Source organism: Paramisgurnus dabryanus, chromosome 13, assembly GCF_030506205.2.
Source record: "Paramisgurnus dabryanus chromosome 13, PD_genome_1.1, whole genome shotgun sequence".
Classification (NCBI taxonomy): domain Eukaryota; kingdom Metazoa; phylum Chordata; class Actinopteri; order Cypriniformes; family Cobitidae; genus Paramisgurnus; species Paramisgurnus dabryanus.
This window is the reverse complement of record NC_133349.1, coordinates 16,328,470-16,349,467: the sequence shown is the minus strand read 5'-3', so window position 1 is coordinate 16,349,467 and position 20,998 is coordinate 16,328,470. Positions and strand designations below refer to the sequence as shown.

At 37.4% G+C, this 20,998-nt stretch overlaps 1 protein-coding gene across 1 annotated transcript in view; it reads right to left on the bottom strand.

The window, feature by feature from the left end:
- Window positions 1–20,998, bottom strand: part of LOC135788770 (uncharacterized) — a 93,318-nt gene that overhangs the window by 13,260 nt on the left and 59,060 nt on the right. Inside the window, exons 9-10 of the mRNA XM_065298128.2 lie at window positions 9,526–9,579; window positions 6,488–6,601 (exon numbers count right to left, since the gene is read on the bottom strand). Coding sequence (XP_065154200.1) covers window positions 6,488–6,601; window positions 9,526–9,579 — 168 coding nt within the window. The remainder of the gene's footprint in view (window positions 1–6,487; window positions 6,602–9,525; window positions 9,580–20,998) is intronic.

The window sequence follows — 20,998 nt, the reverse complement described above, 5'->3', positions numbered from 1 at the left end:
TTTAAGCAAGCAGGTTATTTGAAGATTCCTGCTACAGGTGATATAAAAAGTTGTAAGACAAAACAACGAAACACTCAGAGCTGGTCATTTTGCACCTATGACTAAACATAAACACTTTACTAACACTGCAGTTACATTGTGACAATCAGGATCTATATTTCCAGATCCAATGGAAGCTGATTAAATGTCTTTCTGAATTTGTCTTTCCTCCATTTCCTCTTGGGGATTGATAAAGTGTGACTATCTATCTTCTCTATCCATTCAGAAACCCAGAAACCGCAAACACATATATCCTAATATAAGCGTGACAAATGGTTTTATGTAAGATTATTAATGACCGAAAACGTGGCTTTAGACTCAATCGATACAGTCCAAATCAATACTGGACAAAGGGACAAAGGTACTGGGGCATAAAGAGTGAGAAACTAAGAGATGAAGACTGAAGGATGGAGAAAGAAGTATTGAGGAATAGAGGCATAAAAGTGAGGTGAATGTGAATAGAGGCAGAACAGCTCTTATGAATGTAGACAAAACATCAAGGTAATTGAGAAAAAAATGCTGAAAAGACAAATAGAGGCAAACATTACTGGCGCTAGTTAACGAAGACAGAAAGAGAGAACAAAATGAAAGGTAACTGAGAAACAGAAGTGGAAATGAAAGGTAACTCAGATATGGAGCCAGACAACATCTGTACTGCATCAGGGTCAGGAATACTAAGGAATATGGGTGATTCTCACGAAATCCAGACCTAAAGAAGGTGTTCAGCATCAGATTTTTAAAAAAGCCATTCAAGGCTATTTTTTGCACATATAAGATTAAGGTCTGAACTTACTATAACCATTATTTTTAGAGGATATAAAACATATTTCCAATAGAATTATTTACATTTTTTAGATTATCATTCTCAAAAATTATCATTACTGCAACATGATATTACATTAAATATATGCATGTACAAAATCATGTTTCGGTAATGAGAACTAAAAAGTTGTACTATGAAAAACAAAATTTTAACTTTTATCTGGAGAAAAAAAAGAACTGCTTAACTGGTAGCCATTTTGAGTGTCATAGTCAATTATGTCAATTCCAAAAATTTTTTTTTAATGTTAGTTCCTTGAGGGCTTAAACAATGATTGAAAATTGTTGCAGATGATGAGAAAATTTTTCTTGGACACATTTATATTCCTTATTAGTGTCTCTACATTAACCAATGATCACCAAATACCACATGTTTCTTTACTGTAAATGTTTATAGTATAACATGCACTGAAGCTTTTTATTTTTTTTATTTTTTTATTATAAATATTTCCATGTCAAAGAACCCAAATCCAGTCATGGACACCCTGCGGTAATGAAAATGTTCCCCTTAAATGTGGAAAAAACAAAAAAATCGGTTTGTATGATGTCATTTGAAATCATGTGCAAAATAGTACGTGAAGAGATGTTTGTAACTCTATGCTTCTTATTTTGATACTCTTACTTTGCAGTTACTTTTTTATCAAAATGTTTCATGACACTAGGGATGCACCGAATCCAGGATTCGGATTCGGCAGAATACTGGGCTTTTTGACGGGGTTCGGGTTCGGCCGAATCTTAGAATTGTTTTCCACTGAACCGCACCCTAGGCTTGCGCTACGCTGGATAGACGTCACGCGGCCTTTGATTATACACATCGGGTGCTGACGTGGAGATAAGCATTTTTTTTTTCGGTGAGCCTTAGGGGCGGTTCACATTTCGTAGACGCACCTGGAAAAACTAGCGCATCACACCGCAACGCTTTCATTATGCATAGGCTTATGGTAATTGTCAAAATAGTTTTTCCCACTTGTCATCCTGGCATAATGTTGCCTATCCTTTTTTTACAGTTTAAATCAAACAAAATGAAAATTACACTGCTGTGGACGTTGTTTACTTCATTAACGTGTTTTACTGTGTTAATGGAATAAGGATGCCAGTAGGATTCGGTATTCAGCCGAACCTAAAAAATCTGGATTCGGTGCATCCCTACATGACACCTCATAAGCCTAATTTTGCGAGAATCACCCATATAGGCAAACATGAGAGGTAACTGAGCAATATAAAGAAAAGGAACGCAAATTACCTGGGAAAGAGTATGGATGCAGAAATGCGAGGTAAATGAGAAACAGAGGCAGAAAAACATTGAAGAAAGAGGCAATGAGAAATGGCTGGGGAGGAAAGGTGGGCACTGAGGGGCTGGACGTGTAAAAAGCCGGACATCGAGCAGAAGGCAGAAAATCAATGTTGAATAGCGGCTAAAGTGGAATGTGAACTCTGCCTGAAGTCAAAAAGTGTGACGGTGAAATGAGTGACGAAAAAAGCTAAAGACAAATGATACAAAGGTAGAAAATAGCAATATGAGCGCAGCGACATGGAAAAACAAATCCACAGCAGGGAAAGTAGCCACCAGCTAATTAAAATCAGAGTGCGTCTCTGGAGAACCGGGAGAAATCAATCGATTTAGAAAAAAATGGAGGCTGTAATCAAGAGATTAGTTCAGGAGCCATCAATTTTACATCAACCTGCTAATAACCACTAAAGCGACTGCATGAAATTGAAAGGGTTTAAAAATGCATTGAATTACTACGGAAGTTTAATCCACAGCCTTTAGGCAACAGCTACAGTAACAAGGTAATAACTAAAGTATTCGCAGCTTAGATATTAGGTGGATTTTTGTAAATGTATTCCATTTATTTGCATTTAAAAATGTTATGAAGTGATGACGCTAAACTGGACTTATGAGAAAGTCAATAGAAGAAAATGTCCACATTTCTCTTTGTCTCCCACTAGTGGAAGGGTAGAACTCTGCAGTCTTTACAGGGACAACATAAGTGTCTACAATAAGAGTCTGATATTATTGCGCACATCAGGGAATTAACACATTTAATTTAATCAACAGTTTTGATAATTTCATTAAAAGATAAAATGTTAACAACTATTAAGAAGTATACTAGCAACTTCAGTCTAATTCATTTAAAACTAAGGGTTAAGAGATGACCTTCACAAGGCTAATTAATAAATAATTACTGTTTGCTTTATTACAGCCATATTAAACACACAGCTAACAAAAGCTTGGCCAATATGGGACGCTGATTAAAGACCAGATGAATAATTGAGACGTCAGCAAAGGTATTTAAATATTCATAAGTCTGATCCAAAAGCCAAGAGCTTGAGTTTTCAGGTTTTATTTATATATCTAAAGCTCTTGATTCTGTTTTTGCCCTCAGATTTCTTTGTTTTTCATTAATATGATTTAATATAATACAATACAATATTAATATAATCCTGGCAGCAGTATAATGGAGGAATTTTACACGAAACAAAGTGGACGTCTGGCAGGAATCTGGAGTTTTTTAGTGACTATAAAATACGGCGGTGCTGCTGTGTATAGATTGCAAGTGACCAAAACTTGTAGTTTATGTTCATAATTTTTCTACTGTCAACTAAATATTGTGGCTTGAAACAGATGGAAAATTGACCGGCTTGGCTGCCTCTCTATGGAGAGCCCAATACTGCTGCTTTCTTGCACTCCAACCCCCCTGGTGGGTCACGTGACTGAAAACTATGGATTCAGGGTTGTTGTATTCTCAAGTATATAGGCCTACTGTTGTATCAAGTGAGAGTTTTTACAATTTAATAGCTTTTCTAGTAATTTGGTTTTGAAAATAAATTTAATTATTCAAAACCAAGCTAAAGTCCTATTTGTATTAACAAATTAAAATATTATACATAATGTAAAGAACATTTGGTGTATAATATAGCCTTGATATATCTAATATTGACTAATTAAGGCCATATCAAAGATAAAAATCTGTGTGAAATCTATGTGACTAGTAAAGCAAAGTATGCACTCCCTACTAGAGGGCTGCATTGGGTTTGGGCTCCTGCGGGACCCAACGCAAATCTCGCGGGAGCGGGCACTTTCACCTTTGCTGCGATGGGAGTGGGTGGTCAGAAAATTTTGCAGGAGACCCAACAGGGCCCAGTGGGATTTTTGCGTGTAATAGAAATGGAGTCAACATTTGAAGTTGAGAAGAAAATTAATCTTAACAGCATGTGGCACATACCCAGGCAACTTCGGAGAGCACAGGCCCGAGGGATGCTGTTATATACTACTGTATGTGCCTCACGTCTGGAAGAACAGGTGAGCACTAGTGACACATCAGGCTGTTAACAGTTCCCATGATTTCCACAGAGCACCACATAAATGTTTTCCTTTTCGTTTTGTTTTCCGTGTGTCTGTCTCATTTAGCTGTATTAACAAAATAAAGTAGGCTATCCCTGTGTCTCAACTCGTTCCCTAGCTCCCGAGGTGATGAATCCGTATATCGTGTATGCAATATTCTCTTACATAGACATGCATAAAATTGGAGGAATATAATTAAAGTTTAAAGGTGCTGTGTGTAGATTTTAGTGATGAGATGGCGTTCTCCAAACGGGTAGAGAAGCTACGATAGCCGCCATAGGACAAACATGTAGAGGTCTGAGACAAAGTAGGGTTGAAACACGCTCTGTAGAGCAGTTTATCTGTTTAGGGCTAAAAACAAAATGGCGACTTCCATGTAAGGGGACCCATGGTTTATGTAGATAAAAATAGCTAATTCTAAGATAATTAACATTTGATTATATAATGTCTTCATAGACCAGTGAAAATAAAGATATGTATATTATATTGCATTTATGTCAAGAGATCTTTCTAAAAGTTACACAGTTCACCTTTAAATATAAGAAATATTTTAAAATTTTAAATAAATATCATTGTTTTAAATATTGAGCAGTTTGTGGTGCCTTACTGTCAAGCGATGTGTGTTTTAATTTAAATTTTAAACTAAAACAAACTTTTGTCTTTATAAAAGTTTTGTTGCATTTTATCGCAAGTTTATTGAGTAAGCTCATGCGATTTTTGGTTGGAGAGCTTCAATGCTCACTGGATTTTGTGTTGCATTGCGTGAATTTTTAGGGAACGAATGTTACAGAGCACTGGAAGGATTTTGCAATTGAGACACAGCCTACAAAACATAAAGCCAACAATCTCTCATGATGGGCGCTGATATGGCGGAGAAGCACATCTAAATAACACGTGAGCCAGTGGACAAAAACAGATAACCAGCATTAAAACTCTAAATACTTAAAGGGGCTCTAAGCGAATCCATGCATTTTTAAGGCCATACATTTTTTTTGTTACATACAGCAAACATCTCCTCACTATCTGCTAGCTGCCTGTCCCCTAAACACACTGTAAAAAAACGCGTTCTCTGTAGACAGCCCAGGCTCCACAAACGGCAACAAAAACAAAGTGGCGCAGCCTACAACCATGAAACATAACAAACAGGCAATTCCAGCCAATAAACAACAAGAAGGATTTGGGGGTGGGGTTTGGCGGGGTTAGTGCGCGTGAGGAAGCACAGAATGGAGAGGGAGGGGGAAGAGTTAGCTACGCTCCATTTTGTTTGACAACACTTCAAAGTGTGGGCAGTCTTGGTCAGAAATTCAACGGGTGTGGGTTTAAGAAAACAGTACCGCGCAGGACTCTACTTCATACAGTGCTTGAAGTTTAAAATCAAACAGTGTAAAATGTATACAATAAGAAGGGACAAACTGATCCAAAAATGGAAATTCTGTGGTCATTTACTGACCCTCATGTCATTTACATCCACCAACACTGTTAATTCTTTGGAAGAATGTAAATGCAGATATTTTTATACAATTAAATGAATGGTGACTGAGTTTTGTCATGCATTAGCATTCTGTTTAACATCTCCATTTGTGCTACACAAAACAAAGTGAGATACAGCAATTTAGTAAGCATAAGGTTGCTTAAAAGACAATAACATTTTCATTTCAAGTAAACTATAGCCAGGAAGTACAATTACCCAAGCACTTTACACCCCTAGACAAGAGGATTTCAGGGATACATTGAGGAAGACATTTCCTGCTCTCTAGGAAGAAAAGTGGAAATGAAAAACAGATCACAATGTATCCAACAGAGAATATAAGAGACACATATAGAAAACCTGCGGTCAAGGAACAAGTGCCCAGAGCAGCCTAAAGTAACGTTAGAGGGAACCAAAGTCCAGTAACAGCAAAGAGAAAGAGATGAAAATGGTCAGGAGGAAAATGACAAGGGTAGTAGAAAAAGAGTTATTGGTATTGTCATAACTACCCCTCCCTGGTTCTGCCTCCCTTTCTCATTTTCTTTCATACTTCGACTTTCATTTTCCATTTCTATAGCACTCGGACACCAGCAGAGTTCGAGAAATTTCACAGTAGAAAAAGAGCTGACGGCATGCTGAGAGAACCATGACGGATGAAAAAAACGAGAAGGGGCCGAGGGAGGAGTGGAAGTAGCCAGGTAGAAAATGTGTGTGTGTGTGTATGAGTGTGTGGCGGAGAATGAGAAGTAAGCCAAGACAGAAGACAAAATAAAAAGGTCTCATCATTTCAAAAAGTACTCGCTGCATGTGCGTACCTTTTTGGCCTTGGTAAGGTGCGTAATAGCTGATTTTTTGAAGTTCACAGGGTTGTTTGTCAAGTCTTGTTTGTCAAGTTGCAAATAGAACAGCCACCCCAACAGGTACCACACCTGAAATAAGAAATTAAAGGTTAACAAGAGTTAAAAGCATATTTAAACAAAGCATGCACAGATCAGATCAGTCAGTCATCCCATTTAATGTAAAAATCATTCTTTAAAAATAACCCTGATATCTGTTACATTGCAATTAATGTGAAACTTAACGATTGAAATCAATTAAATTACGAGACTTTAGCCTGAATTTCACAAACAGGGTCACACATGAACATTTGATGTCAGTCTGGATAGAAATAACCTTTGGGCAGCTTGTTTGTAACCAAACCTATAAGAACATCAAATCGTGCAAATGGGCTGCAGGGAGGAGTGTGTGTGCATGTTTTTGTTGTGCTGTGTTGAAGTGCACTTCACTTCATCATCTAGTGTTACTTTGTATACTTTTCTCTGATGTCTCAATAACACACCACAGAGAGTTCAAACCTTTCTCTCTCTCTCTTTCACACTCTCTGATTCTGTGCAGAATGTTCTGTAAGTGCTCTCAATCTGTCAGATATCTATTAGAGAGAAACAGTGTGTAGGTGGTGTGTGTGTTTGTGTGGAGGAGTGGACTGGTAGACTTCAGTCTCGACTATTTGAGAGCCAAGACAGAATCGGAGGAAGAAAGGGCAGGGGATTTGTCCTCTAAACGCAACACTTACTGCACCCATGAATGAAACCTCTAGGGTGTTGCATTAAAGACTCTTATGAAATGCTTGGCTGAATGCAATTTTCATTCCTGTTCTCGAGAAAAAAGTATATATTTTTTTTCAAAACTCCAGATCTTTGTTTAAATTAGATTTTGTCTATCATGAGATATTTCAATGCTGTGCTGAACTCAAACTTGATACGACGATAGAGTTTGACTTTCCGAAAAAGCTATCAGTGAGTCACACAAACATTTATACCTAAACACAGATAAATCACAGGACACAACAATCCCACACCATAACATAAGTGCTAACTTTCAAAGAGATTAAAGAATTAGTCCATTTTCTTTTTAAAAATCCAGATAATTTACTCCCCACCATGTCATCCAAAATGTTGATGTCTTTCTTTGTTCATCGAGAAGAAATTATGTTTTTTGAGGAAAACATTCCAGGATTTTTCTCATTTTAATGGACTTTAATGGACCCCAACACTTAATAGTTTTAATCCAGTTTAAAATTGCATTTTTAAGGGACTCTTAACGATCCCAAACGAGGCATAAAAAGAAAAATGAAAAATACGCACTTTTAAACCAAAACTTCTCGTCTTCCTTCGGTCCGCTGGTGCCTCAAAGGACCGGAGGAAGATGAGAAGTTGTGGTACAAAAATGCATATTTTTCATTTTTCTTTTTACAAAAATGACAATTGTTTCACTAGATAAGACCCTTATGTCTCGTTTAAAGTCCTTTGAAACTGCAATTTTAAACTGCATTAAAACTGTTAAATGTTGGGGTCCATTAAAGGCCATTAAAATGAGAAAAATCCTGGAATGTTTTCCTTAAAAAAACATAATTTCTTCTCGACTGAACAAAGAAAGACCTCAACATTTTGGATGACATGGTAGAGTAAATTATCTGGATTTTTTTTAAGAAAATGGACTAATCCTTTAACTCTTTCCTCGCCATTGACAAATTTTCACATCAATTAAAAGAAACATTTGCATGAAAAAATTTGTTCCTGGTGAGTTTTAATTATTAACTGTAATACCGCGATTATCCACTAGCTGCCAATATACTTACCCAATTTAGAAAAAATTGAAGCATCAAAATATTTATTAATTTTACATAATTAGCTTTTGACAATCCTTCTGCATCTGATCTCTTACAAAATTCCTTCACAAAAATGCAATTATTTCAGCTTTTTATTAAAGAAATGTGTATTTATGATGAAAAATATCCATATTTAAGTTTATAAGCAGAGAAAAAATATAGATAGGATGAAATGTTTTCCCCCCGTTTTGTTTGTTTATTTATTGTTTGTTAAAAAAGCAGAGGGTCTGTTCTTTAATTTGATATATTTGTATGTTTATACATTTTAGAAGAAAATTTTCCTGAAAGGCATTTTGTGAAACTTTTGTGAAAATCACAAAAAAATGCTGGCGGGCAACTTTTCAAAAAAAAAAAAGGCTGGCGGTGAATGAGTTAAAGATCACAGGCCTCATGCACATCATCTAAAATATTGTGTATGGGTGCTTTTCATCAGATCTGTTTACCGGGGTTACGTTCTAACCTAACGTTATCTCAACCTCTTGTAGTTTTCAATAAAATTTCATATTCATTTGTTAAGTAATTTATTGTCAGAATGTTGTTTGTATGAATTATTTGAATAAAGTCAGCATGACTTTCTGAGTTTAATCATGCTTTCTGATGTATTGTAGGGCACCAAAGTGACACATAATTTATGTGGCTCTGGGATGTGGTAATAAGATTTGCATTATGTCTATAAACCTGCAGATATCTGAGCTGGCTGTGCCATAAGATAAACTCTGATATCTCAGTGTCCGTGTTTTAGCTGTCTTGGCCTTGTGTTCATAATTTTACAGGCAGATGATCTAAACGAAAGATCGAAGCACTTTCACACAAACAAGCTCCTGTTTCAGGAGGATATTAAGGCATCAATTATTCATATCCAGCAGAGATGGTGAGAATCAAATTGTTGTCAAACTTCCTACAAGGTAAAGTCTGTTGGATAGGCCTGATAACAAGCACACCATAGGAACAGGTAACAAACACTATTATACCTTATTGCAAATATTAATCATTTATTTATTTTTTCCTTACAACAGCATTATTTTTAATCTTCTATTATGTCATTCAGTTGTGTATTAGTCAGAACTGTTTTAGAGTTACGATACCGTTGCCACTGTACCTTTAAGACTCTACTTACATTACCTGTTAAGACTGGTTTAAATATTTAATAACACTCTTGTTGAACATAAAACACAAAACACTCACCTGCACAACCTCATCATCCTCTTCTAAAAGATCCTCCAACACTTCTGTGGCCATCTGGAAAAAGAAAGCGGCTCATCATTTACTGTAGTCTGGCATATACTGTATAAATCTGGAAAAAATTCTTATTTCCAAATTCTAGTTCCTAATGAACTGAATAGACTAAACAACAAGTGAAGGGAATTATTAATCTGTGTAACATAAAATGTGTAACATAAAATATGTAAAATACAGACATGTACCCCATCCATAAAAGAAAGCAGATTTTTACAGTAGGATTGTTAAGACTATGGTATTAGATGACATTTTCACAATAATCAGGCACATTTCCCAATCTATTTCTCATTACTGTGACACATCTGGAACTGCTTATTCTTAGTGGAGGTTCTTAATACATAGAAACACTTTAACTCCATTACAGTAAACATTACAGTATTTACACTCTGTGGGTGCTGAGGTATTTACAACTGAGTTATTTTCAGCTGGGTTATTGTCAAAAAATGACAAACCCAGCTGTTGGGTAAAATATAGGGATGCGACGGATTACAAAACTCACGGTTCGGATCACATTACGTTTTTTTAAGGCATGGATCAGATCATTTTTTGGGATCAGCAAAAAATGGATGGGAAAAATCTAGAAATTACAAACATTTATAAAAAAGAACAAAGTTGTACATTAAGTAAGATCTAAAATTATCATTAGGTACAGAAATCAAATCAAATGAATAATAACACTGTCTTTATTGTATAAATGAAATATAATTATTATTTTTAGAGCTTCAGAAGTGATTTTCTCTTTGCCTTGGGTTGTTTGATTAACATTAATGACACAGACTTAAGTAGGTTAGGTTAATTGAGGTTACTGTCTCTTTAAGATAAGCACGGACTAGTTACTGAATGTATTCTTTACATACACTTAAGACATAAATAAATGTTTTTATTAGAAAAAGAATACTGTGGAGATCATTTTGTTTGTATATGCCCTGTCAAGAACAGAAAGATTTTATGTTCACTTGCTTTTTGAAACGCATCTCTCCGTGTGTGCAGTATTGAGTGCCTTTACGCACGCGCGCACACAGAAATGGGGCGAATTCCAAACGGTGCAGCATAAACAGTCGTCCCACATAAAAAGTTACGTTGTTTTTCATTGCTCTATAAGCCAAATGTATTTACAGTATGAGATACAATGACGCAACTCTCTAAAATGTCCACATCAAGAGTTCTGAATCTCCTGATCTTTGAAGTGATGATCATGTCTGACGGACCGGACACATTCAACCACATGTGCGTAAAGTAAACTGCTTACTTTAGCGCCTTTTTGTGACCAAGTGATAGAGTGAGAGCTGGATAGTTGGATGATAGCTGTATGGATGAATGAATATATGGTGTTTTTTTTGGTACATAATCTACACTTTAAAAACTGTTGGGTTATAGATAAACCTATGCTGGGTTGTTGTTACCAATTCATGGAACAACCTAACATTTAGGTTGAAACATCTCAGGTTTATTTTTTACCTAACAGTTGGTTCTGTCCAATATTTACCCAACTATGTGTTAAATCAACCCAATATTTTTAGAGTGTAAATCCTCAATCATGATAAAGTGCAATACTGGATAGTTAAATTCTGTTTGCATGACCTATGGTTAATCCCACTGATTCCCTCAATGGCGGATGCATAAATTACATCAGATGAACTTTAATTAAGTTTTAAATACAAAGCAATGGCTGAACTGTGCTGGCTGGATCTCAAGAGAGATGATTGTGCTTGTATTTAATGATCTGGTTATCACCTCAGTTCTTATGTTAATTTATTAAACACATAGTCTTTATCTGTCCTTTGAACTTCATTTAGTTGATCAATGTAATGGATCTATTGGTTGCCAATAGTCCTGTCAGTCTTTCCCTATCTGCTTATCACATTAACGTAGAGCATGTTTTGAATAAGCATAATCAATACATCTGATAAAGAGCTAATGGAAAAAACAGATTCTTAGATCTAGGCAAGGTCAATTAAAATCAAGTATTATTGAGCCATAAAGTCATTTAATCTATAAAACTCTCAAGTTGCCACCCTTAACCCTTAAAAAAACACTTAAAAATCAAACACTTAAGAATCAAAATCAAGGTCTAAGCTACATGTAACACTTGATATCCTATTGAATTGCTGCCTTGCTTATAATCACATTTAAAGTGCAATTTCTTATCCCTTTCTGTAAAGACCCACACACACAAAAACACTGAAAGGCAGCATTATAATAGCTGCGATTTTAGACTTCCAAAGTTTTAAATTGTACTAAAAGCTTTTTGTGAGTTCAAGTGATTGATATACTGAAACAGACCTTATTTTTCCATCAAGAGGGTCGAGTCCTTGACAGAGACCATGAGGGGGGGGGCAGCACCAACAGTAACCCCTACAACCTCTTTAAAAAAGCTGACAGCAGCTGCTTTCAGCATTCTTTGCTCCTCTTGTCCTCTGTCACACTTACGCTATCCATTTTAACCCCGGCCACATAGTGAAGACCGTGCTCACGTATACGTACGAGGTGAAAGGGGAGTGAGGAGATAGCAAGGAATGGAAAGTAAAGCTGAGGACGTTGAAGATGGATAAGGCGCATCGCTCGATGGATACGTAATTTAAGAGGCTGACCAGCCAATTTACGATCCTGTGAGGCCATAAAATTCAGCCTGGACTTAATAATAGCACATTTAATGTGACACCTCTGACAATTCCAATCTACCACAACCACACTCACCCGTCTATCTGTGTCCGCTTTGATGTGTGTGCATGTGCATGTGTGTACGGCAAAAAGAAAAGACAAAATTTACACACAAAGACGGACTTCCATGAGTGTGAATGCGGTATACACTAAAACACACATACCCGGCTTTCACCAAGACAGTATGAATTTTATAGACGGGCCGTTTATCAAAGCCAACATGGCTGCCGTTGGGAGCTAAAAACTTCACTTATATTTAGCCTTTTGGATGAGGAGGAGCTGAGATAATTACTTTAGGGATTGATGCTTGTGCAATCTCTCCTCTCGGCCGCATATCATTCCCTTATTGCTGTCTCTCAAAGCTCTCACCACCAGATAAAGCAAAGGATAAAGGCAGATGCTTGGCCCAGAGGAAAACAGCTTTGGGGTACCCAGAATTCTCCATTTAAGAATTTCAAATTGAATGCATATATCTGCTTGAGCGTTTCTTAGATACATATGCGATTATGGACATTCAACAGCGCTCGCGGTCCAGGAGTTGGTAACTTTGTCCCTGTGGAGATTGAGCCGTATAGCTTCCAGCAGTAAGTCAGCATTAATGCAATCTATCTGATGAAGCTACTCAAAAAACTCAAGACATAGCTTGGTTTGTGTTAAACAGTAAACAGTACACAAGGAAAAATAAGACTTCCTGAGCATTTACGTTGAGAGCATTGTTAAAGTTCATGGATTTGATAAGTCAGGTGATGGATAAACAGACATTTCACAATGAATTATTAATAATTAAACACTTCTTCTCTGAAATTATCTTTTGTTGTGAATATGACGGAAATGGAATGGAAATGTTAAATATTGTATTTTCAGAGCTGTAATTGTCAGGTCAAAGAGGTTGATTTCTGAGTGAGCCTCAGAGAAATGCAGACATTAATATTAATATGTTCATTCTCTAAGAGAGCCTTGGCTATTGAAGAGTGATTATTTTTTCTCTTACGCGCTGCTCATGCTTTTTTGTTACTTCTATCACATGCTTTTCCAACTTCTTTATGTCCTTAATTACACATACTGAATAATGTTTTTAGCTATGCTAATACTTTTCTTAAAATATAGATATGCTTATGTCGCCTATAAGCTAAGAGTTGCTTTCGTATTATTTTAAAATAGCTTGCACAGTACTGCTCTTTTTCTCATGACACAAAAATGGGAAATTGAGTGAGCTACTTTTACCCCATTTCTCTGTCAGCTAAAAAAAATACACACATTAAAAGCACATTTCAGATTTTGCCTAAGTAGTATTCGTTTTAGCAATAGATTTAAACATGAAGCCACATCGGACATATTCAATGTGCTACTATCGTGGCCTACCGGCTAACACAAACTGATCGAAGCATATTTATTAAAGAGCACATATTCATTGCTAAAAAACAACATTATTTTGTGTATTTGTTATAATACAATGTGTTTTTACATTGTGCACGCAGTTTATGGATTAAAAACATATTATTTTCCACATAACGTACATTTTTGTAGCTCCAGATTTCAATATCTTCCTGAAACGCACAGATTAAAAAATCTCTGTGTCCCTGATTGGCCATCTAATTTGTACGCTGTGATTGGCTTAAATACCTCTGACGTCAACCGGAAATGTGACGCTCCTCACCATGTTTGAAAGATTCGGGGCGCACTCACACTATCCAGACCGCGCTCGGGCGCATTTGATTTGACCCCCAAAGCCTGGTTTGTTTGACTAGTGTGATCGCTCTGTTCTGCGCCCAGGCGCGGATTGGTTAATCGCGTCGCGGCCGAATTGCAGAGGTCGGCCGGAGCGCGGTTCACTTGGGCTCAGGCGCGGAAGGCTGTGGTGTGAGCGCGATTCAAAAGGTGAAGACGTCAGTTGCCTTCATCTGCCTCCGTAAAAACCTTTTGATGTGAGCAGCGGGGTTACGTGAATGTCCGAGCTGCACACGTGACAGATCAACTAAGCAATATGATGACATGTGAGAGGTCTGTCTGTAATCGCGTACCAAACGACTCCAAATAAATCATTAAGGAAGTAATATGATTTAAAGTACATATTGGTACTAAGGAGTGCATATTAATACCTTAAAATGTATACACTTCTCTACCTAAATGGTACATATTACTATTAGGACCTTATAAAAGGGTACATTTAGTGGCAATTTTTTTAGTTTGAAATTTTTTCGGATAGTGTAATGTTAGGATATGCACCATTCACGGCTCTTCCAACACAATCTTAGAATGGATGTGTTTAAAACAACACAATCAGTGTTAGTTTTTCACTAAATGTGTTGTCCAAGAATACACACTATAATCTCTGTGTTATTGTTGAAACAACACATTTTGTATTACTTTTAACACAACGTCATAAATCAACACAAAATGGCATAATGTCTTAAATAGCATAAACAAATGAGCAAACATCGTTTCTTAAAATGTAGGCTAGTTAATTTGATCAATTAACATCATTTAAATTGAGTTCAGTGGGAACGCTTTCTGCACAACATTAAAAATCTGCTTAGTGTTGCACTCTTTTCATTCAACTACCTTGTCTCCTTCTGAAGCCTATGGGCGTGTATACGGTCGGTAAGTTTGTATATCTTCAGTAAGTCTGCCAGATCAATGGCATGTTCATCTACAGCCCTAAGAAGCTATCTGTGTGCGATTATCAGTCTTTTAGGTATAAAGCAGTCACATCTCTTGGCTACAAGGTGGAAAATACTATTCAGTGAACAGAAGTGATTGAATTTTAGTTTTTCACTGGGGTACTGTACAGTAAATTTCACCAAAAAAACTTTAATCATCAACACACAGAAAGACAATCAGATCAAAGTGGATTTGCATTTACATAAAAATAGCATTGGAATGAAACGAGTGAGTAATTATTGGTTTTATGAGGTTTTATGTTTTGACTAGCCTGGGTGCCAGCCGATCTTAGCCCCGCCCACAACATTTTGAGGAACGGGAAGATCGGTCTGGAGTTTCACCGTTGAGTTGCTACTATGCTCGACCCAAAGCTGGTCGAACCAATCAAATTGTCAGGGCGGGCTTTATATGATGATGGACAGATGATCAGTAACGTAAATCAACCACGTCACCAAAGAGCGCGTGTGTTGAATCTGTTGTTTACAACGAAATGGCTGCCGCGGTAGAAATCAGATGTGTGGACTCTGACATTGAGTCTGTTCTAAAAGATATCGACAGAGCATTGATTTTAAAAGAGGAACAGAGAAACGCGAGCAAGGCATTTGTTGATGTTTTTGCCGTCCTACGGGATTCGACAAAAGTTGTCGCACTTATGAAAGATCAAGTTAAAGAAGCAACTAAAATGGGTATCACGGCGATGCAACTCGGTGTGCACGACGAGATGGATATAACAAGCAAACGTAATGGGTATCGTCGTGGATGAAGTTCAACTAATGTACAAATGGTAAGAGATAGTCTTACTGTATGACTTAATGTGATATAAATGAAATGTTGTAAACATAGTAGGTGTTGATGTACGTTCGCAAACTCAGACTTGTAGTGTGTGTCGTAGCGAAATAACTAGCAGTTCGGTCAAGCTGCAAATACGTCATTTCAACATACGTCTCACACCCCGTTGCTCTGATTGGTCGTAGGTCTATCCAATTGAGTGCAGAGGCATTTTTCGGTTGAGACACGCCTCATAATTATAGCTCAATGGAGCGGTATCAGACTCAAATTCTGACTAGAATTGAGTATGACAACGTCAGGCTATGTTTTGACAGTTGGTGGTATTGATTTGGATTCTGAAGCCTTTACAGTAGCTGAGTTATTGATCTGAGGCAATGGTGTTCTCATGGGAATAATGGCTTAATTAGGCTGCAAAATATGAGCACACAAATTTCTCATTAACTGATGGGAGACAGCAGGAGTTTCACAGGACACGAATGAGCGGTTGAGGACCCCTGAAGAGCCAAATTGCAGAGAAAAAAAAATGCAGATTTGGCGTCATGCGCATTCTAAGTGAGACAGCGGGATTAAGACAGAGAAACAAAAGTCTGACAGCCAGCGATTCAGAAGCAAGTAGAAAACATCATATACTACATATCCCTAAAAAAAAATGAGACTATATTCTAAATTGCTCACTTAAGTTTAATTTAGTTGTCTCTTCACTGGTACATCAGGGTAACCCAGAGAATGAAAAGCCTATTTTCTGACTCTGTTAACCGTTGGCCCGCACAGACCCTCATTATGACATCATTAACCAGAGACAGGCCGCAGCTCTGCCAAATGACCTTCAGAACAATGCAGGCACATCAGCCGTCTCAGAGCTTCAAAACAGCCCTGTCATAAGAAACCCCGGCATGCCGCAGGACGCATTGTGCCGGAGAGCTTTAAAAGAGCACTTGGATATAATAACACACTCCATACCAAGGAAAGCTCTGACAGATCTTCTTGCGCAAAGAGAGCAGGGAGGGAGAACGCAATACAATTCTTATAACAGAGGTGAAATTGCTTTTTAATATACGCTAAAGAAAGTTGAAGGTGAGATTGGGCATCTTCTCCATCTCACACATACACAATTGGTCTATCCGAGCAAGGCTTTCTTGCCGTGTCAGGGCAGCAGTAGCGCTATTGATTTCCAAGAAGTGATTGTGAGCAGTGAAGGTCAGGGTATAAGCGTTAAATCAGATGGGTCACGGAAAGAAGCCACAGAAACCCTCTTCACACACACAGGTGTAATCACACAAAATCCTTATGGAACCAGAATCCTATTTCTACATATCAGATCAACGAAAAACATACTTTGCCCTTAGGGGCTGCTGCTAACTGAAATATAGGATTAAACGTAAAAGGCAGTGAGCAGAACTATCAACTTGAAAAGCAAGGTTGGGGATATAGATGTTTGTCACCCATCCCTAAAGATACCACTCGATTGATGTGGGACCTTAGCTCGGAAAGAACAAACTGATTGCTCTATTTTAGACAAGTTTATTTACTCGACTCACTTCACCTCATTTATATCACACCGTCCAGGATTTCGAACAAATCAATATAGGGGTTAGTACGGGAAGCAAGACCTTACTGGAGTGTGCCAACTCTGTCGGGAACTGACCCCGTGGCACTTCATTGCTCTGTGCCTGTCTGTAGACTATCAATAATACAGGAACGCCTCATCCATGATAAAGTGGTTTAAGTCGCCATGTCAGTATTTCAAGTTTTAGGTCGACCTTTGATTCTTGAAAGCAGGTCAAATGGAACAAGCATTTACTGTATGCGAAACAGCCAAAATACAGGAACTGTAAATAAACGAATAGTTTTGAGGTCATTTTGAGCACTTTTAAACACACACACACATCAAAAGCCACCGACAGGTTGTCAGGCAGCAGATGTGATGGCAGTTATCTAAGACAGTCATAATGAAAACCTCATTAGTGTTGAAAGGTCTCTTATTCATTCCTCAACCCATACACACTTTTCTTCCTTTTTATAAAGTCTGCAGGCGTCTAAGGCTCTGTAGGGTCTGTCTTGTGGTAATTAAGATATCGCTCAGACAGGTAACGCGGTTGGCATAGCGACTACCTGTTGAGAAGCAATGCTGATCAAAAACCACTTAAGTGATGTCACACCAGCATGATGTCAGTGAGTGAGGACAGGAAAGTGATGTCATCATTGCACGCCCCCTACTGATTTGCCAAAGTTAATTGTTGGCGTTTGTCTGGGTGTGAGGAGCTCGAAGGACAAAAGTTGGTAAATGACATACTGTAGAGTTGCTTAGTAATTAGTATGCTCAGAATACTAGTATAAATTATAACAATTACTTTTTACTGCAGGCCTGAATTTTGCATTTAATTACAGTCTTAAAAATAAAGGTGCTTAAAAATTTCTTCACAGCAAAGGCATAGAAGAACTAATGTTGATAACTAGGGATGCACCGATACCACTTTTTTGGAAAACGAGTATGAGTACTTGCATTTCAGTACTTGCCGATACCGATACCGAGTACTTAATAAAAAAACATGATTTCAATTTACAGGTAAAAGCTTTAGTCATTTAATTTAACAAAAAAACAAAGGACTAGTTTTCCAGTTTGTTGTAAACTCTGCCTCTTTGGACAACACAAGAGGCATTAACCCTTTACACGCCGCTCAGGCATAGACATTTCTCAAACCGTGGTATCGATTCCAGGTATCTGGGGACTTTTAACGAGTACTTTAGAAAATGTGGTATCGAGGCCGATACCAGTATCGGTGCATCCCTATTGGTAACGATACATTGTGCGATTATGCTCTTGTACGCGCTTAATCGTATTCATTAAAACAGATACAGAATGATAAAAGCTTGGAAGACCAAATCCTGTCCAGCTAGGAAATGTTTTCCGTCTTTTTACACAAATGTTTTGCGATGTCCAGTTGGGATTAGCTTATCGCGTCTATTTCCGCTAATATCTAATTTCCGAACTAATGACTCATTTGAACTGATTAATTTTATGATTATGATTTATAACCCCCTGTCTGTTACAATTAACCCCACTTATGGGGTAAGTTGTAACGTTTGCACTTCTGTCACATTTGGTGTAATTGTCCAAGAATGGTAAGTACTAGAAACAAACTTCAAACAAACTCTGTTCATTTGTAGCAGAGATGTGTGTGTTGCTTGTGTAAAAATAGCATTAATCAAAGTCAAATATTGTTTGAACGATTGAGCCAAAACCAAAAAGCGTTAGGTTGTGCCCCGCTATCCCCTACACCACTGCAATCATAAGACATCTGTCAATCAGTCACTCAAAGCCAGGTCAAATCTGAGCTTTTTTGCAAAGAGGGCAATAAATGATGCGAGAGTGACAGGTGTGTCTGATAAATGCATGGCCTATATATATTGTGGTGGAGGTTGTAAAACTCTTTATTGGTATCTGAACATGCCTCTCATTGTTTTACCTGCACATGAAGGATAACAGAGAAATCAGAGAGTGTGCATACAAGATAAGTTTTTGTTACCACATTTATTTTTTAAATAATCTGTAGAATAGTTGAACACTTAAATACACTTTGTCATTATTTGTCCAGCACTTCTACTTTTAAAGCTAGGTATTAAGTGAGTTAATAACAAAACCAGCAGTAATCGAATGCAGAGGTTTATGCAATGTAATTAAAGAGTTGATACATTTATAGTCTTACATATACAACCGGCCCCTTGAGAGCAACCGTAACAATAAAACTGAGTTTGACATCCTATGAAGTACCTCCTTTAGAAATACGTAACGAGTTCTGGTTGTGTAGCTGGTACAGTTTGTTGTGATTCAACGACAGCAGCTTAGTGCACTATGTGCAGAAAGGTCACGCCAGATTGATGAAGCTGTCCTCAGCAACAGCCAAAAAAGGGGATTTATGAAAATAACAGCGTCTCTATGGCATGGTGACAACTCTTATACTACGGTAACTATTTGTTTTTTCCATGGTAGCGCAAGTACTACTGTAGGCAAAGATTAGTCAAAAATTCTGAATATTGTCGCCATAATCTGGGAAGTAGAGGGCTGTAGTCCAAACCAGCTGTTCTCTGAAGTCCTTGAAAACTGATTTCTGTTAAAGAAAATATATCGCTTGGCACTAAACTGTAAGCTTTATAATTTTGCAGGTATTATTTATGCTATAACAGCAACATTACACACTAACTAAAATGGGACCACGAAAAAGGCACCTTTAAAAGTATAAAGAACAATACATTTAGGGCTCTATCCTTAACTCTTTAGTGTTGGACAGTTTACAACATTATTAATTAATTAATTAATTTGTTACATTTATATAGCGCTTTTCTGCATCACTCAAAGCGTTTTACATATGAATGAGGGAATCTCCTCAACCATCACCAATGTGCAGCATCCACCTGGATCTATAGTTGTGAGACAGTGAAATTCTAATGAAAGTGCATTTTTAGTGGAGTTAGACATTAAAGTCATATCTAAGGACCGTCACAGAAAAACTGAAGAATTACAATCACAATCGGGTTCACAGGACTGAAGATTAATTCATGATTAACAAAAAAGGCCCAGCAAATGTAACATTTTACAGATGAAAAGGATAGTGTGCAACAAACAGAATACAGTATTTTACTGTATGATAAGAGTTCCTGTAGGATTCTCCTGGGAATTGATTAGATCTGTTGCAGCACAGGACTGAATTTTTTATGTTAAAGATGGAAACGGATTTAAATGTCTAAACATTGCTGGTGGATGCAGGCAGTTTGAGAGGTTTTTTTGTTTTATTTTATGTATTTGACCTCAGAAGCTATTCTTGAAGCCAATACAGACGGCAATATTTCACTGCTGCTTTTATTCATCGTACCTTCTTTCACAATAATACTTTTTGATTTTTGAAAGCATAAATGCAAATATAGTGAGAGCAGGATGGAAGAAAAACAACTCTTAGGGGCCAATCACACCAAGTATTTATGCGCTGAACGCCTTGCGGTTTTTGCCACCGGTATCCATTGTCCAATCAAATGAGAGGAGGCGTGGACCTTTCGTTGGGGTGCCGGAAGTTTACAGGAGTTTGGATTAACCGGACTCCACTCACTGTCTCTCGCATGTTTGTGCACCTCTCCCCCTCGAACAAGATCAGAGCAAGCATAATCTTTTTAAAGTTTCTGCTAATATGACAGTGAACAGCAAAAGAGCACTCACACTTCAATATTTGATTAACAAGACAGCTGACTTGGTGGTTCCCTAGCAATATAAAAAGCCGCCCCACACTGTTCTTTTTTTAAAGTGACCAAAAAAGGC